At 43.9% G+C, this 19,266-nt stretch overlaps 2 protein-coding genes across 2 annotated transcripts in view; one reads left to right on the top strand and one right to left on the bottom strand.

The window, feature by feature from the left end:
• The window catches only part of SLC7A9 (solute carrier family 7 member 9), a 15,469-nt gene extending 1,433 nt beyond the window's left edge, over nt 1-14,036 (top strand). Inside the window, exons 2-12 of the mRNA XM_006926778.1 lie at nt 681-828; nt 1,137-1,379; nt 1,796-1,921; nt 2,150-2,249; nt 2,988-3,032; nt 3,509-3,632; nt 4,494-4,597; nt 9,839-9,935; nt 10,891-11,040; nt 11,986-12,160; nt 13,858-14,036. Of these exons, the coding sequence (XP_006926840.1) occupies nt 681-828; nt 1,137-1,379; nt 1,796-1,921; nt 2,150-2,249; nt 2,988-3,032; nt 3,509-3,632; nt 4,494-4,597; nt 9,839-9,935; nt 10,891-11,040; nt 11,986-12,160; nt 13,858-13,922 (1,377 nt within the window). The 3' untranslated portion in view covers nt 13,923-14,036. The remainder of the gene's footprint in view (nt 1-680; nt 829-1,136; nt 1,380-1,795; nt 1,922-2,149; nt 2,250-2,987; nt 3,033-3,508; nt 3,633-4,493; nt 4,598-9,838; nt 9,936-10,890; nt 11,041-11,985; nt 12,161-13,857) is intronic.
• Nucleotides 14,037-14,639: 603 nt separating this feature from the next.
• Nucleotides 14,640-19,266, bottom strand: part of TDRD12 (tudor domain containing 12) — a 71,561-nt gene continuing 66,934 nt past the window's right edge. Inside the window, exons 28-33 of the mRNA XM_015600288.2 lie at nt 18,867-18,976; nt 17,805-17,865; nt 17,611-17,724; nt 17,369-17,522; nt 17,218-17,284; nt 14,640-16,786 (exon numbers count right to left, since the gene is read on the bottom strand). Of these exons, the coding sequence (XP_015455774.1) occupies nt 16,695-16,786; nt 17,218-17,284; nt 17,369-17,522; nt 17,611-17,724; nt 17,805-17,865; nt 18,867-18,976 (598 nt within the window). The 3' untranslated portion in view covers nt 14,640-16,694. The remainder of the gene's footprint in view (nt 16,787-17,217; nt 17,285-17,368; nt 17,523-17,610; nt 17,725-17,804; nt 17,866-18,866; nt 18,977-19,266) is intronic.

Genomic DNA, 19,266 nt, shown 5'->3' with positions numbered 1-19,266 from the left:
CAGCTTAGTTTTGCCCATTCTGGACCCTCGCAGGAAAGGAATCAGACAGTGTGTGTCTGAGAAAGCTCATACCCTTCAAAATGGCATCAGAGAAAGTTCACAGCCCCTGAGTGTTTGTCCCTAGAGGCCTCCATTGCTCACTTCCCACCCCACCCTGTGACACCCCCGGCCGGCACCCCAATCCCTGATTTCGCTCTTAGCTCTGGGGTAGAAGCTCCATCCTGCTCTGCCAAACTAAGAAACATGTTTCTAGAGCCTTTCTCATTGGAGATGGCTTGCTAAATCAGGCTTTGCCACCTGAGCCCCTTTGTCCAGGGTTGGTATGCGGGACCTGAGCCAGGTCTACTCGCCCTGGCTGTATAACCATGGACAGGGACTTAAGCTTTCTTTGCCTTCCTTTTCTCATCTGTGAAATGGGTATGAGTGGCATACCCGACTCCTGAGGCTGTGGACTTCGTATGAGCAAAGCCCCAGCAACAGCCCTGGGTTACAACCCTGGTGTTATTCCTGCAACAGCACCGGGTGAAAGCGCCTGAGATGAGAGGGGTTTGCTTGGGGCTGCGTTGGCCACACCTGAGGGAGGGAGGGAGGGACAGGGCAGCAGCTGGACAAGGCTGCAGCTGGCCGTCTGAGCTGGATCCAGTGCGGCGTTAACCCTCCTTCCTTCCTCCACATCCGAGGTGGGCCTGCTCAGCGGCATCTGCATCATCGTGGGCACCATCATCGGCTCAGGAATCTTCATTTCCCCGAAGTCTGTGCTCAGCAACACGGAAGCCGTGGGGCCCTGTCTCATCATATGGGCGGCCTGTGGGATACTTGCAACACTGGGTAACAAAGATGCCGCACCCTGGCCAAGTCTCCTGTTGAATGTGGGGGCGGGTTATCTGAGCACTGTCCCTGGCCTTTCTGCTGCTGGGGTCCCTTTCAACGCTAATGTCCAAATAGATGTAAATCGGGCTGTGCCAAAATGTCCAATGGCCAGAACTCAGGACAGTCCAATGAGAGAGCACCGTGGTGGGACCCCCAGAGGGAAGGAGGCCCCTAGAGTTGAGGAGCATGGCCCCCAGACGGAAGGCTCTCTCTCCTAGGGCGACACCTCACCAGGGGCCCGGGGTCCCCTCTTCTCTGTGTTCCAGGTGCTCTATGCTTTGCAGAACTTGGTACAATGATCACCAAGTCGGGGGGCGAATACCCTTACCTGATGGAGGCCTTCGGCCCCATCCCTGCCTATCTCTTTTCCTGGACCAGCTTGTTCGTCATGAAGCCCTCATCCTTCGCCATCATTTGTCTCAGCTTTTCTGAGTACGCATCTGCGCCCTTCTACGCAGGCTGTGAGCCTCCTGAAATTGTGGTTAAATGCCTGGCTGCTGCTGCCATCTGTGAGTACCCAAATCCGAAACCTTGGGCAGGGGTCAGAAAAGACTTGGCACAGATGGGGTGGGGACACTCTAGCCTCAACTCCTGCACATCCAGAGAGTGGCCGAGTGGGCCTGCAGGGAGGTGAGACGCAGGGCAGGGTCTGGCAGAGGCCCAAAGCCTGTCGCCCTTTGCTGTCTCTGCTCTGTGGGTGTGGGAGCTGTCAGGGAGGTGTGGCTGCAGACCGTCTGCAGGGCAGTGCTTGGCTGGGGCCTGGCTGCTTCGCCATCACTCTAGAGCTCAAAGGTCATCATCAGGTGCATTTGATGAACATGGTGGCAGAGAGGGGAGGCTGGGGGGATAGAAAAGAGCCTCCCTCCAGGGCCTTAAGACTGGAGATGTGGAGCCCCCAGACACAGTATGCTGTCCCCCTTCCCAGTGCTCATCACCATGGTGAATGCGATGAGTGTGCGGCTGGGCAGCTACGTCCAGAATGTGTTCACAGCGTCCAAGCTGGTGATCGTGGCCATCATCATAATCAGCGGACTTGTCCTCCTGGCCCAAGGTGACCTTCAGCGGGATGGGGGTGGGCGCTGCATGTCACAGGATCTGGAGATTTTGCTACTAAGCGTATCTCTAAGGCAGGAACTCAACAGAAAGAATCCTTGGTTTTTCCAGCTTCTCAGAATTTGCTTAATAACCTGAGGTCATAAATCTTCTTTCACATGGAGATGACACAAAGTCCCACTCTGGTCAGCTGACACCCACTATTCACTGTCTGGCTTAATTACAGGAAATACAAGGAATTTTGAAAATTCTTTTGATGGCGCAAAACTGTCTGTGGGAGCCATCGGTCTGGCATTTTATAATGGACTCTGGTCATACGACGGATGGTAAGGCACGTCTTAGACGGCACACATCTGCTTGTGGGTTTTTCAGGCTATCTCACCCGAAACCGTGTGGAAAGCAATGCCTTCTTCTTTCTAGAGTTTGCTGGGACCCTAAAATTCACCTTCTCCTCTCTCTTTCATTTAGCACCCCACCCCCCACCCTTCTGTTCTCAGACCCCAGAGACACAGAGACACCTGCCCCTTTCTCAGTCCCTCATGTGGCACCGGCCCTTGACAGAGTAGCCTGTGAGCAGGCGCTGTACCAGAAGCTTCAGCAGACACAGACAGACTCCGCCGCTCTGCAGGCGGTCAGGGCTGGCTGCCCAGACACTTGACAAGGCGAGAACATTCAGCAGCAGTTGTATTTCCACCTTGAAAATGCTGGGTTTCGTCAATGCGATTCTGTTTATGTCCTTTAAGGAAAATGTGTGGCCATCCACGACCCGTAAAGCATCTGCAGGTTTCACTCTCTTTTCAGACAAAGAATTTTCCAGTTTTTCAAAGTCCTTTGGCGACTCATTACTCCCAATAATTCTTAAAAATTCACATGATTGCCAGCAAACAGATGCACAGGTCTTTGTAGGTCCACCATCGCCAGGGCATTCCCTGAAAGAAATTGCCCCGGAGGTCTGTGGGAGAATTTTCTCTATGGTGGAGAATCTTAAACAAGGCCAACATTTATTATTTTGTGTTTCACAATCTTAGCAAATTATATGATTCATGTGACTTTTCTTTCTCTAGGAATCAACTCAATTATATCACGGAAGAACTTAGAAACCCTTTCAGGTAAGAAAACTGAGTCAAGGCAGGAGACAATAGACAGGCAAACATATTTCTCTTCTCCCATTATTCCGCTTCCTCCCATTATTTCAGACCCCGTCCAGACACCGGACGGTTTCCTTTAAGCTCATTTCCACCCGTTAGCGTTAGGTTTGCTTCTGGAGAGTGGAATGGTTTCTGAGAGGAAGAACTCTGACTATCTCTGGCTTATTTTGCTTCATAAGCAATTCAGTTTTACTGTGCTGGAGTCTGAGAGAGGGAGAGTTCATCTGAAAAAATGCCATATGTCCCCAGGGAGACTCTGCTGTTTCAGAGGTCCCCTGCGTGGGTGGGCCTCAGGAAGGGCAGCTGTCCCCCCAGCCTACCGTGGAGGGCCAGCCAGGGTCGATGGGGAGAAAAGACTAAAGAAAAACGATGTTGTGAGTCTATCTCAAGGGATTCTTTGGTCTGCCCGTGGGTCCCCGGGTTCCTGCCCCTCCCAGAAACCTGCCCCTGGCCATCATCATCGGGATCCCGCTGGTAACAGTGTGCTACATCCTCATGAACGTGTCCTACTTCACTGTAATGTCTGCGACCGAGCTCCTGCAGTCACAGGCGGTGGCTGTGGTGAGTGTCCGGGGCCCTGCGGGAGGGGCTCTGCTGTGTTCTGTGGGAAAGGGACAGGCCAGTTATTAATGCTCGAGCTGAAGCACACTCACAGGGGAGGAGGGCAGTAACTGTCTAGGAGACGAGGGGGGAGTGTGACCAGGTTAGGGCCGCACCAAAGCCACCAGCAGCAAGGTGGACGTTTCCGCTTTCCCAGCACACCCCAGCCTGGGCGCAGGCACAGAGTGGAGTCGGCCCGGGGCTGGGGTTTTGACAGACAAGTATCAGCGAGAGAAAGTGCAAGGGAGTCACTGAAGGAGGGCGTTACAATGGGTTGCGGAATTCAAGCCGGGTAAGGAGGGGAGCGAGAGCGAGCGGGAGCGGGGTGGGTGTGAGGGAGAGTGGACAAGGTGGGCGGGTCCATGTGCTGGGGGCCTTGAGCGTTGGGGTCGGACAGGAAACAAAGTAGAAACGGACGAGGTGAGGAGGATGGGGAGCATGGGGAGAGGCAGTCCTGGTTATGATGAGGTCATGGGGCCGAGATGGGAGAGAGAACAAGGTCATTCTGAGTGAGGGAGCCGAAGAAGTGAGAGGCCAGGGTGTCACGTGACATTGAGATGGCTGAGGATTATGACAGGGAGAGGTGGATGGGAGATCTGTTACCATCAGAAGCTACTGAGATACTCAAAGAGGAGAAAAGGCCCCATATTTCCCTCCCGAGTGGTTCTCTACTTTTCCTCTCCACGAGGAGTCAGATTTTGTGCCCAACTAAAAGGGGCGGGGGGACCTAGGCCCTCCGGGACAGCACAGTGGCTTTCTTGGGACCCGTGGTTTTTGGGGGCTGTGCAAGACCCTCAGGACTCATCTCACTTCTCTCACTAGACGTTTGGTGACCGTGTTCTCTATCCAGCCTCCTGGGTCATTCCAGTCTTTGTGGCATTTTCAACCATCGGTGCTGCTAACGGGTGCTGCTTTACAGCGGGCAGGTAGGGGACCCCCGCCCCCAGCACTCACCCTTGGGGGCAGGGGGCACCAGAGTCCATTTCACACTTGAGGAAGACAAGCCTCAGGGCTAAAATCCTATGGGCTCTGCCAGGCCAAATCCCTCATGGCTCAAGCAGGAAACCTGAAGTCCAGGGAAGGGAGGAGAAAGCGTGGACAAGTTTGTGCACTGGCCCTGAACATTGCTGGCCCCACCAAAGTGAGGGCCGCGGTTTCTCATCGAGTAGAACGATGCTGCCAACTCCAGCCCTAGGCAGAGTCTGGTGACACAAGGTGGGAGAGGCATTGGTTTACGTGTAGTACTTTCCACTTTATACTTTTTTTCACTTAATCTAACCGGGGATTGGCAAACTTTTCCTTAAAGGGCCAGATAGTGAATATTTAAGGCTTGCAGGCCATGTAAGTCGGTCACAATTACTCAACTCTGTCTTTGTAGCCCAAAAGCAAACAGCTCTGGTTATGTTCCACTAACATTTTATTTACATGAATGGGCATAATTTGCCAGCCCTGCCAACTCTCTAGATCCTATTAGCCAGAGACAGTTAACAGCCATGTCACATTCTACCTCACGAAGTGGCATAATTTAACACAACCTCCACTCACAGGCTAGGTGAGAGTGGTTTTCATAAACACTGATGCAGAGAACATTCTCAAACACATGTTTTTGACTAGTTGTCCAATATTCTAAGTAGACATATTTCTGAGAGTGAAATTGCCACTTACACACTTTAAAAAAATAAAATACGAATCGCAAAATCATTCTTCTAAAGCTGTATCAGAGTACAGGCAGTACTAGTCCTGCAATTTTACTTCTTCAAAAGCATTTTAGCTATACTAGATTCAATATGAACTTTAGAATCATCTTGTCAATTTCTAAAAAAAAGTCTTTGAGGACTTACATCAGGACTGCATTGAACCTATAAATCAATTTGAAGAGGACTGCCATCTTGAAAGTATTGGCTCTTCCAATCTATGGGCATGGGCTATTTATTTGGGTCTTTCTTTAAAAAGAAATTTACTTTTCAATATATAGTTCTTGTACACATTTTGCAGATTTATCCCAAAACAATTCATATTTTTGATGCTATTGTAAGTGGTATTTTTTAAAATGTAAAAAAATGTGTTTCTAAGAGTTTGCTACTAGCACATAGAAACACAATTTTAACATCTCTATTGAGGTATAAATACCATAAAACTCACTTTGTAATTCCCCATTTCAATGATTTTAGTAAATTTGTAAAGCTCTGCAATCATCACCACAATCCAATTCTAAAACATTTCCATCGTTCCAGAAAGTCCCCTCATGCCTAACTGTAGTTAATTCCCACTCTCACCTCCAGTTCTAGGCAACCACAGATCTGCGTCTGTGTCAATAATTTGCTTTTTCTAGACATTTCATCTAAATGGAATGATACGTGTTATTTGCATCTGGCTTTCACTTAGCATATTATTTCTGAGTTTCATCTATGCAGTAGCATGTATCAGTTCAGTCCTTTTAATTGATTCCATTCTATGGATATACTACATTCTGTTTTTCCATTCACCAGTTAACAAATGTTTGCATTGTTTCCAGTTTGGGCTTTCATGAACAACTCTGCTATGAACATTCACGTATATGTCTTTGTGTAGACATATGTTTTCATTTCCCTTGAGCAAACTCCTTGGAATAGAACTGCTAGGTCATATTGTAATTTTGACTAATTTTTCAAGAAACTGCGTGACTGTTCCACTTTAATTTCTGTAAGCAGTGCATGTGAGTTCGTTTCTCCCCACCCTCACCAACACTTGGTATTATCTTTTTGATTATTAGTCATTCTAGTGGGTATAAGTATGTCATTGTAATTTTAGTTTGCATTTCTCTAATGACTAATGATACCAAGCTTCTTTTCATGTGTTTATTAGCTAATCATATATCTTCTGGTGAAATATCTACTCAAATCTTTTGTCCATCTTTAAAATTGGGTTGTTTGTCATCTTGTTATTGAGTTGTAAAAGTTCTTCATATATTCTGGATACAAGTCCTTTATCAGGTATCTGATTTGCATATGTTTTCTCTCAGTCTGTGGCTTGTCGTCTCACTTTCTTAATGGTGTTTTTGAAATACCAATGTTTTTAACTTTGACAAAGTCGTTTATCAAATTTTTTCACGTGTCATGCTTTTGTTGTCATATCTAAGAACCTTTGCTCAACCCAAAGGCACAAAGATTTTCTCTTCTGTGTTATCTTAGAAGTTTTATAGGTTTATCTTTTGCATTTATTTAGACATACGATCCATTCTGCATTACTTTTGTATAGTTCTGTGCCTGTGCAGCTTAGGGGTTGGACAGGGACTTGTGCTATATCAAATTATGTTGGATACAATTTTTACAGGGTCTAAGATCTTTGCTTACTGGCTTCTGAGTTTTCTATATTACACAATCTTTCCTCTCTCTTTTCATGAATACCCTCCTATGTTTTCTTCTAGTGTTTTACTTTAGTTCTTCAATCAATCAGGAATGTATTTTGATGTGAGATATAAATCTCAATTTTTTTCCCAAAACCTTTACCTGTTGTCCCAGTATTTCTTATTGAGTAGTCCACCCTTTATCCTACGGGTTTGAAATGCCACCATTATCATTCCCAATGTACTTGATTCACTTTGTTTCACTCATAGGTCTTTTTCTCTGCTTCTATCACACTTATTATACATTTCACAGCTTCAGAAACATAAAATCTGACGGGACTGGTGCTCCCATGTCATACTTCTTGCCTGTTTAGCATTCCAGATGCACTCACAATAATCTTGTCCAGTTCCAAAAGTCCTGCTTGCATTTGAATGCATGGAATTTATATATTGATTTGTGGAGAACTGATGGGATTTAAAGAGTGAATTACAGCATCATCTTGAGTCCAAGTCTCCCCCCTCCATCTAGAAACCTCTTTCCTCCCATTTTTACTGACTTGTTCTGGGAATTAAGCAAGCATCGTGTTTATATCTTTACGAAGTTCAAATATGAATGGGCCTTTTTGGCCTTTGTAGTCCTGACTTTGAATTTTATTGTAGTCAGAATGTGTGATCCTTATGCTATCACTTCTTTGGAAATTTTAAGACTTCTCTTAGGGTTTACTGCTATTTTTATGTTTCATATGGTCTTGAAAATAACATGTATCCTATTAACTTCTAGATTTTTTTTTTTAACAGTAAGCTGGTACCTTGACTATTCAAATCTTCCACTCTCATAGTGAATTTTCCCATTTTTGTATCTTGGTGGACTATTCCCTTTTTCAGTAGGAACTCTCCCTCTTTTTGTCTAAATGCTCTTTTGTCTGATATTGATAATTGCTCAATCAGCTGTCCTTAGGCTGCTATTTTTGGTAACATGTCTCATCCCTTTCATCTTCAAACTCTGTGTTATTGGACTGTGGCTTGTGCCTTTTTCAACAATTCCCACCCATGAGTCTCTAGCCGAGCAAGCTGAATCTGATCACATTTAATGTGGTTACTGCTATAGCCGGATTAATTTCTAACACATTCCTTTGTGTTTTCTTGGCTTTTAAAAAATCTTATTCTGACTTATTACCCATCAAATTACCTTTATTCTTTTTTTTCTTCTGTTGATGTGGAAGTTCTACTTCTATTCTTTCAGTAATTACCCTTAAATTTTCACATGAATACCTAATAGTGCATCAGTATCTCAATCTTCCCCCTCTTACATGGGCTCTTCATACTGTCTAGTGTGTCAGCTACACCTTGTTTATAAACCCACTCTTCTAAAAAAAGAGCCTCTGGCCATGCTACCCTGAACAAGCCTGATCTTGGAAGCTAAGCAGGGTCGGGCCTGGTTAGTACTTGGATGGGAGACCACCAAGGAAGAACAGGTGCTGTAGGTGTAAAAAGTAAAAAATAAATAAGAGATTGTAAGCTAATGAGGTCCTCACAATCTGTGAGGTCAACCAAGGGTTGCCTCGCCTAAAAAAAACAAATAAAATTTAAAAATATAACAGTTTATCGTGACAAAAATTTTAAATCCAATACTTATATACATACCAGCAAGTTTTACAGCTTTTTCCTTAAGGTTACTTCTTCGATCAACAACTTCTGAGTTCAATTTTTCTGTTGTAGACTTTTTAATAGTTTCCAATGAAGATTAGAAAATAGCCAATGTCTTATAGCTATTACTTATCTAAAAATGTGTTTATTTTGCCAGTAGTCTTGACAGTTTACTCAGAATTCTAATCTGGAAATACATTTCCCTCATCACTGAAAAAATGACTTCTCATGTATGCTGTTGTTCTGATTGTCCAAATTTTATAATCTTTTAAACTCAAGTAGTTCCAATTTTTCTTTTTTGCTTCCACTAGGTTTATATCTGGGTGTGTTTTTATTCTTCTAGAACTGGGTTCAATTTGAAGGCTCACTGCTTCTCAATTCTGTGAAAGCTCTCTGCTGTTCTTTAAATTTGCCCTTTCAATGGATTTGAGCTTTTTCCTGTTTCTCCTATTAATTTCCTGTCCACATTTTTCATTTTTCTATGCTTTATACTCAGGTCCAGCTTCTGATATATTTTTCCACTTGCATCTAATTAACCATTAAATTTTTAATTACAGTAAGTTTTTAATTTTTTGAAAATTCTTTAGCTCTTTCCTTTTTCTCTAACGTTTTAAACATATTCAGATTACTGAATCACCAGGAGTTCTTAGGGATAACTAGGCCACTTGTTTGCATCTGCTGACTCTCCCTTAATTTGTGTTTTTAAAAATCTGTGAATTTTGTACAGCTTGGATTTAGGATGTGCACAGCACTTCTGTGTTTGTTTCTGTCAGGTGCTCCAAGCACTGGGGGCCATTGACTCTGGACTACTTTTTACACTTTTTTTTTTTTTTTTACACGTTTCTTGCATATCTTCCAGGACTCAGATCAGGTATCTCCCCCTTGAAAGGGCCTCCTCAAACCATCCCCACCTTCCCCCTCCCACCCTTAGATGACTCCATTGCTCAAAGATGCATTTTTCTCAGGTGCATCCAACCAGCTCACTTCTCCAAAACTCAAAACTCACCCACCTCCAGAGGCCAGACTCTTACCTGAAGACACCAGGGTCACAGCTCAGTCTTTCTCTTTATCAAGAAGACCTGTGACCTATCTAACCAGAGCAAGATGTCCAGCAGTGAAGCTGAGAAATCAGTTGCTCAGTGCTGGTAGCAGCCTGCACTCTCATCACCTGACTTCTGTATTACTGCTTTTCCAGACTTGTTTATGTGGCAGGCCGGGAAGGCCACATGCTTAAAGTGCTCTCTTACATCAGCGTCAAGCGCCTGACTCCAGCCCCTGCCATTATCTTTTACGTAAGTATGAATTCCGCCGTGGAAACACCCCCTTAAAGGCAGAGGGTCCCTCAGTTTGGATGGTAAAGTAAACCTATATTGCTAAACCCAGTGGTTTTCAAATGACCCAGGTTCCCTTAGTCCTCAACATGAAACAGGCATATAAAAAGGCCCGAGACAATTCAAACAGTTTACCCAACTTCTGCTCCTTGTTCTGAATTTATCCATGAGACACTCTGAATCTTCCAAGCCTGTACTCTCTACACTTCTTACATATATATTTCTATGTCCTGGGTCCCCAGTAACAAACTACAAAACCCCACCAATTTACAGGGAAGAAGAATAAGGCATTTTACAAGGTGGATACTGACAGCAGCTTCTCATTTAGGGTCCAATAATTTAGAAGTCAGGAGGCCCTTGTGCAGTAATGGCCCTTTGACATCTTCTAATTGGAGTTTCTCGGTGAGGGATATTCCTCGGCTGTGTGCAACCAACCGTCTTGGGTACCTCAGATCGTCCACACTAGACTCAAGGCCAGACTCCACCTCCCACCCTCAGAGGACCACTGCTCTCTCTGTCCATCTACTCCCTCTGAAGATGAGGAAACTGACCCAGAATTACAAGGAATTATAAGGTGCAGCTAATGCAGGTCAAGACCAGGGCCCTTCCCATGATGAAAACTCTCTGGGAGGGAAATTCATAATTGAGAGGCTGGTGCAGTATACACACATAATTGGTTTTTCCCCTGCTTAAAATCACAGCTGCGGAGAGTAGCCAAGTCCTTTCCTTTAGGCCTCAAAGAGAACACTTACCAGTGCCATATATTTAGTTAAACCCAAATATACACGGGAGGTTTCTTTCATGCTCAACTGTTTATCCACAGGAAAAACTACTTCGTCAGTCTCCTGTAAGGTGATAAGTGATAAGAATGATGTTTTTATGTACCAATGACCTAAGAATTCATTCTTTCTCCTAGGGTATCATAACAATAATTTATATCATCCCTGGTGATATAAACTCATTAGTCAACTACTTCAGTTTTGCTGCATGGCTATTTTATGGCATGACGATTCTAGGACTGATTGTGATGAGGTTCACAAGGAAAGAACTGGAAAGGCCTATCAAGGTAGGTGTAGTGCCCCCAATGTCACAAGTGCCTTTGATTTCTTGAAATGAATTAGGGATCACGTAAATTCTAGGGGAATATTATTTCCAACCTGACTGTATTTTCCTCTTGACTATCATATTTTAGAGTGGAGTTTGCTCTTTAATTCATTTCATATTATAGTTTATGACCCAATTAGCCGTCTAATTACTTATTACCAAGAATACCTGTGACCTGTCTAACCAGAGCCAGATATCTAGTTATGACAGTTCTACTATCTCTAAAGCAAATACTTACTTTTCATAAACTGATGGCGACTTCTGAATTCTGGCCCCAACCCCATTCCTGTGCAACCACTAACGGTCACGTTTGCAATCCGTTTGGGCTCCCTCCCACCTCCCTGCGTGGCTTGATGAATCCAGATCTGGTGGAACTGAGTTCCTCTCCTACCCCTGAAACTGACTGACCTCAGAGATTCAAAGGTGGGGCAGTCAGACATTAAGTTCTTCCTGATGTGGTACAAACTCTAACCAGGAAGGGTTCTTGCCTCCGGATCTAACCACTAGCTTACAAAAAATATGAGGGATAAAGGATCAAGTTACCAGGCAAAGCTAGAATTAAGACACTGTATAGGTTAAATCATCCAATTCCTACAACGCATCCATGACAAGATAAAAAAGGGGAGGGAATAAACATGTCAAAAACATAAAGCCATTTAGAGATATATACTGAAAAGTTACAGGTTAAACGACACAAAGTCTGGCATTTTCTTTATATAGTAGAGAAAAGGAAAAAACAAAAAAAAGTAGATGAAGTAAGATGGGCCAAAATATTATTGAAACTGGAAGAGGGGAACATTGAGTTCATTATATTCTTTTTATATCAATGTTTTGGTCTTGAATGAAAAATTTCAAGAAGAAAACTCACACACGTGGCTAAATTATGACACCGTTGTTTCGCTTACAGGTGCCCATTTTCATTCCCATCTTGGTGACATTCGTATCCCTGTATCTGGTTTTGGCCCCAATCATCACCCAACCCGCATGGGAGTATCTCTACTGTGTGCTATTTATGCTGAGCGGCATTATATTTTACTTCCTTTTTGTCCACTATAAGTTTGGATGGGCTCAGAAAATCTCAAGTAAGTAACAGAGGGATGGTTCTGCTGTCAGTGAAACACAGGTGGGCCCGGCATCCTGCAACCACATCTGTCTTGATTATACCAAGACTTTATCACAGGATCTCAGGCAGCTAGCAAATTTCACCTCCTCTGCAAGGACACATGACCCCTTATCCTCAGTGTAACACCTCTGGGGTCCACCTGTGGCTTCTTCTTTTGTTCCTATCAATTGCTGTAACAAGAGGAAGAGCACCATTTTTTTTTTCAATTGTAAAATACACATAACATAAAACTTACTATCTTAACCTTTTTTAAGAATACAGTTCGGTAGAGATGAGTATGTTCTCACTGTTGTGCATCTGACCTCTAGAACACCACCTTCTTTTTGCCTGATGCACAGACATCATCTGAGATGCTCAGCAGCATCCCAGACACACCCAGAAAGTACAAGTTGAGATGAGGACCCAAGCCTTCTAATGTCAAGGTCACTGCTCTTGCTTTCCACTCAGCAATTCTGGCTCCTCATCTACCTTAAGACAATTGTTTAAAAGTTCAGGTACCCATCTGCGACATGGATGGGCCTAAAGGGCAGTATGCTGAGTGAAATAAGTTGGAGAAAGACAAATACCACATGATCTCACTTATATGTAGCATCTAAAGAACAAAATAAGTAAAGAAACAGAAACAGACTCATAGATACAGAAAGCAAACTGATGGTTGCCAGATGGGAGGGGCTTTGTGGGGCTGAATGAAAAAGGTGAAGGGATTAAGGAGTACAAACTGGTAGTTACAAAATGGTCACGGGGATGTAAAGCACAGCATAGGGAATACAGTCGATAGTATTATAATAACTATGTATAGTGCCAGGTGGGTACTAGATTTATTGGGGTGATCACTTCATAAGTTATATAAATATCTAACCGCTATGCTGTACACCTGAAACTAATATAAAATAATATTAAAGGTCAATTATAATTGAAAAAAAGTTTAGGTACATAGCCACTTTCACTGAGAAAAAGCAGTGGTGCCAGAGGACATCGAAGGGACTCTGCAGCACACCTGTGTATGTACGGCAGTCACAAGGTGTGAGCCTACACTGCAGAGTCCACCGCATGGAACTCCACCCATAAAAGCCTTGCGGGCCCCGAGCACCCTCACCAGGCCCCCAGAGGTCCACAGCCTGCTTCCTGACCATGCCATAGAAAGGAAAGATCATTTATTACTAAGAAAGCAGCCATTTTCCCCCAGGCCTCTGAAAATAAACCTGGATCTGATCACACTGACAGAAAATCGGTAACGAAATTTGTCTTATTTCTCAGCTTTAGAATATTTAGCCAAGCTGCTCCCTACAAAAACCAATAAGCTGGAATTAAGCAGGTGAAAAAATGAACAATCTGTATTTCAGTGACTTCAGACTAAATATTCAACTCTTGGTCAGTGGTGAATATATACATGTAATTGAATCATTCATATTTTTCCTATAAATTGTTTGGCGGCCATAAATAGGTTCCTAGTGCTTTCCTGGGAAATAACTTATGCCCAAGAACCACTGTAGCTGCCAAGATGGTTCTGACCGCCTCCCACCACTGAGTCCCCAGCACAGGCTCTAACAGGGGACACACCACCATGGAGTAATGACAACATTACTGCTCACCTGTAAGCAAGGCGAACTAATTTAGTTACAGTTTCCTAACTGCACATTTTGATTTTTACCCCAGAGCCGATCACCATGTACCTTCAGATGCTTATGGAAGTCGTCCCTCCTGAGGTAGCTCCAGAGTAACAAGCTGTCTCCTGGAGCCAAGTCCAAGCTGTGACAAATTTATTTTTGTAAGCGATATTTGTGGTTATTTCTTCCTGATGTTTTTCTTAATAAAAAAAATGTATTCAGATGTTTGTAATACCGGTACTTTTTAAGATATCCTTAATTCTCTGAGGTGTGGGGTGGGGGTTCTAGATGGGAGAAGTGATGGTGCTTGCGAAGTTAGCAGGTGAAGATGTAACCTAACAGAGGGCTGATGGCAGGGGAGGCCAGAATCAAAACTGCCACCGTCACGGCGGCGACTCTTTACCAAGGGGCACACGGTGCCTACTCAAATAAAGGGTATTCCTTAACTCAGTGACCAACGAGGCACACGTATTTCTTATATGAAACTGGTGAAACTTTTGCTTTGATTGAAATAGGTTTTTAAAATATTGAACTACAAATGTTTTACTACTTACCCACCCTCCTCCCAAAAGTACTGCCTCCCCCATATTTAACCTGGGACGCGCGTGGCAGGTCTATCCAGGCTGAACGTCGAGGCCCCCGCTGCAGAGCTGACTGTTGGGAACCACTCGGCCCGTGTGTCCACGAGGGACACTGCGATCAGTGGTCAGCATCGCAGGCTCCCCAACAGCCTTCACTGGCATTTCGGTCAAACCAGAAAGCATGATGAATAAGTCTATTCTGCATTGAGAACTAAGAGAAAATACTCTCTAAAAAAGGTAAAAAGTAACATTTCTGTGAAAACATTGTAATTTTATTGATATGCTGCAAAAGACATCACACAGCTAATTATGTGAGCAATTTTAGAAGCATAGACAAAAGTTCTTTTACCTTGCATTTCAGAAATTTTCCCAAAACATGAAATCAGTACATATTAATAGAACGAAAAACCAATTAGTAATCGTTTACATTTCACAAGTCACTGTCTTACATCCTACAAAATGTTATTCAGAACTTCAAAGAGTAAATACAATCATCTGAAAAAAGAAACAAAGATTAGTTTACGGTACAGCCTTCCACCCCCACATCTAGCTCTTTGGGAACTACACAAAGCGGGGAGCCTTTCCCTCCACATTTAAGGGGTAATGACATTACATCTTCTTTGAGAGCAGGACCCCCCACCATTTGTACATGGGAAACACATTTGTGCAGCTCTATTACTTGCTATTATTATTTGCTATATTTTACAAAAGAGACGATACAATCGAGCATAAACTGCAGGTGGCCGGCAACCACCAGGAGAGCCAGTGCAGCTCAGGCTTGGCCACCTATGGGAAGGCCTCCCCAGCGGGAACAAAAGCCGTATCCACAGAGACCGACACCAGACGAAGACATCAAAAGAGCTCCGTGGAGTCAAAACCTTTGCCAGCAGAGACACCGGAACTTCCTACTTCCTGAAGAGCCGATTTAGCCAAGAAAAAGGAAAATCATCACTCTGCTTCATGTGACAATTTGACACGTGCCACGGCGAGGATGTGCTCCTGGCAGCTGTCCAGGCTGGACGTCACATGTTCCCACCAGAGGACAGCGGTCTGGCCGTCCCAGGGCCCCTGCGTGGAACGGAGGCCGCGACCCCAGCCCTCTGCAGCCACCTCCTGAGGCAAGGCTGCGCGTGAGCAGGTCTTATTTTACAGATGAGGAAACTGAGCCAGAGTACGAACCAAACCTGCTCACGGGACAGCCTGGTGACAGAGTTTAACTCTCATTCGAGCGGTGGCTTATGCCCGGGACATCCACAAACTTGAGCATCCGTACTTTCTGATATATAAAAGGAATAAAGACCTCAGGGGCAGTCACAGAGTCATGTTCTATCAGCGTGCTTTCCCGCTTCTGGGCAGGGCTGCCAGACTCCCACTGAGTGCACAGGGCTGCAGTCTGCCAGCAGCTCACCTTTCTAACTGCCAATTAACGTGAAAAGTCAGGCTCTGGCCATTCTCACATTTACGGGGTAACGACAATACACATTCCTCCTGATACCCTTGGGATCCTGGGTGACACGGCCTCACCCAGAACGGGGTCATGGATGTTTCAGGGGTTCTGAGAATTACCTGCAGGCACCCCACAGGTCCTACTGAAGAGGAACTTCTGTTCCATTTACTCAGGACCCCGCAGGTTCAGGGGGTTCTTCAGAAGCGGAAGTGTACCTCCAAGACAGTCTTGAGTCTGGCTAGTGTTGCTGAGGCAACCCCATTTCTATCCCTGCACTATCTCTTCATACAGAGTAAACTTACTCGGAGTAGCTATCAATATCTTGAGAATTACTAGAAGTATTAGTACACAGGCAGTTATGTTCAACCCCAATTCATGGTTGAAAGGGTCTGTTAAGCACTCAGTATGAATTTGTAAGACAAAAACTTCAATTTATATGCACAAGACCAAGTTTTTAGGAAAGTCCCAAACGTTTAGGTCTAAATGAACAGAACAAAGAGACTAGCTCCAGATAGTACCGTTCATTACCCGAAGCCACGGTGTGCTCTTGGTCACTCAACTGGAGCGTGTCGGGACGGGCTTCACAGGAGGCGATGAGGACAGCCCGCGGGAGCTGGAGCTTTCCGTCTCTGCTCCCGCCCTCCTCTGAGAGTCTCCTCTTCAGCCCATTTTTAAATCGAGTCAGAATTTCTCACCATTACCAATCCCAGTGCCACAAGATGACACTTAGCAATAATTTATCCTTGGGGTGAAAGACGGTTGGAACATGACGGCTTGTTTCCTTAACTTTCAGTCACACAGCAAAATCCATTTCTGTTCACTGTCTTCCGGCCACTCTTCAAGATTTAACCAACATTCTCATTCACTCTCACTTTCGTCGTCCTCCGAAGTCTGGTCACTGTTCTCAACCACCTCTGCCACTTTGCAGGACAGGTTTTTAGGATTTACAACTAAAGGAGTTAGATATTATTTTTAAAAATATGTTCACGATAGACTAATTAGCGAATCTTTTTTCCTCCTATTATTTTGGTCAATGCAGGAGAAGTCCCTTGGGTTCTAGACCTATCTATATGGTGGCTTATTTTCTATTTTCAGTTTGGGACAAGAAATGGGCAGGTAAAATTTATCTGCTTATAGATAAATTTTTCTTGTAGGAAAAATTACCTGTAAAAGTGTTATAAAGAAGGCATGTTTATAACTAAAAGTTGACACCTCCTCAAACTACAACATTTAGCACCGATATCACCAGAAGAAAACTAATTCCTAAGGGCTTTACGCTGATGACTCATTTCCACAAAAGCTACGTTCCTCAAATCAGCGGATCCACCCTCACGGCACCCAGGACCCCCCATTCTCCTGGGAGTGGGTGCGCCCGCCTTACCCTTGGAGAAGTGGCTCTCCTCTTCACATTCTTCCCAGTGATCAAAATCGAAAGCCACATTGGGATTCTGTTCAATAGAACAGTTTGCATTAAATGAGAGACTAAAACCCACTCAGGCTGTTAAGACTGGCCACAGGTAATTCCTACTCACCCTCCGTTTGAGTAAGCGACACCAAGACTCCCTTCTCTCTTTTGCAAGAGTGATTATGGGTTCATCGTTCTTAATTACGCATTTGCAATCATCTTTTATTATGTTGGCCTGCAGCTCCATATCAGCCAAGTAAAACTTCTCTCCTACCCAGGCACTAGGTTTACGAAAAGAAATAAAATCAGCTTTCTAAAAAATGTCAGAAATTATTTCTATTTTACCTTATAAGACATACATAAACCTACCTGAAAATGACTCTATCTCTAAAATATTTACATTTGTAATCTTTTACGTTCCTTATTCTTATCTTCAATATGACCGCATCCTCTTTTTGGAACCATTTTATTTGCGGGTGGAAGCTAGAGGAGAAGCAAAGGGCTCATCACTGCTGCTCACCAGGTAAGGACGGAAAGCAGACTCCAACAATGGGTGCGCATACCTTTTCAGAGGCTCTGTGGTTCTGTCAATGGGAGCATCTTTAGCGTTTTCAGGAAAAGTTTCTGTACAAAAAAGGCAAATTTTCCGATAGGTTATTCATATGAAACTTGATAATATGTGCACGTGCATGTACTTTTTTTGCACTTTATGCCAACTTTTAGCTGAAGCGGTACTAAGAGTATAAATTTCATAAGCAACCCAGCTATACGGCTGCAAAAAATTATTTTAAAAAATTCAAGTGCACGTCACTTAGTAAAACTAATAAAAACAAGCTTTGACAAATATTACAGTTAAACACTTGGGAAAGTAAAGGAACCGCATTACAGTTGGTGGCTGTAGGGTACAAATGTCCAGACTCCTCTGCTATCTTCACCTGCTAAGACCCCCCTAAAGATGATTCCGCAACAGTAGCCAGTACATTCAAGGAACCAATGCTGAACATAACATTTTCTGAAATGATGCAACTTAAATTTCTCAATCTAAAATATTTGAAGCTTCTATCCAGAGACTTAAACGAGAACGTTCACAGAAGCTTTAATAACAATAATTAAAACCTGAAAACAACCTCAACATCTATCAACAGGTGAACGGATAAATTGGGGTATATTCATATCATAGACTACAACTCAGCAATAAAAAAAAATTACCACTGCTACTTGCAATAATCACATAATGTTGACAGCAAAAGTGATGGTGACAGAAGTCAGGACAGTGTTACTGGGGAAGGTTACAGATGGGACAGGTGCCTGAAGGAAGCTGCTGGGTTCTGGCAATATTCAGTAGCTTGATTTAGGTGTGGTTAATGGATATGTGTGTGTGTGTGTGTAAAAAACTCTGATAAACTGTACACTTTACTGAATGAACATTATACCTGAACTAATAAAAAGGAAAAAAAGTTAGGGAAAAAAAAAAAAAAAACACTGTAAGCTGAATTGTTAAAAATAGGAAGTTAGGTAATTTCAGTTTATGTCACCTTCTCTGCAATTCATCTAAAAGTGGAAAGCCATTAAGAAAATTTCCAAGCATTAATAATTTTAAGTTAACCATCTTTCAAATAACTTACCATCCTTTTGGTTCTCTGAGCTTGTCTTGGAGTCAGCTCCTCTTCCCGAATCCCCGTCCTCTTGCTGTGTGCTCTGCAGACAGGCAGCATCTTCTGCTGAAGACGGTCTCCTGGACAGAAGAGGCAGAGGTTATTAACTCCCAGATGAGGAAACAGCAAAATCTGGCTCTCTATAGGGACTTCCCAGCAAAAAAATGAAGGAGGGCTGTAAATGACTGCGGCGCACTCACATCCATGAGCCGGACCCACCCAGAACTGACGGTTCATTGACATAAGACTGGCAGGGCAGCCAGCTCTGTTCGCTCTGTGCCTCTTGCTTGAGGCACAGAGTAGACGAGTGATCCATGTTATCAGATCGATGCATCAGCTCATTTACCAAAGTAAGTGTCCTTTCGAACCA

The sequence above is a fragment of the Pteropus alecto genome, unplaced genomic scaffold (assembly GCF_000325575.1).
Source record: "Pteropus alecto unplaced genomic scaffold, ASM32557v1 scaffold7, whole genome shotgun sequence".
In the NCBI taxonomy this organism is placed as follows: Eukaryota; Metazoa; Chordata; class Mammalia; order Chiroptera; family Pteropodidae; genus Pteropus; species Pteropus alecto.
This window is presented reverse-complemented; position numbering and strand designations above follow the sequence as displayed.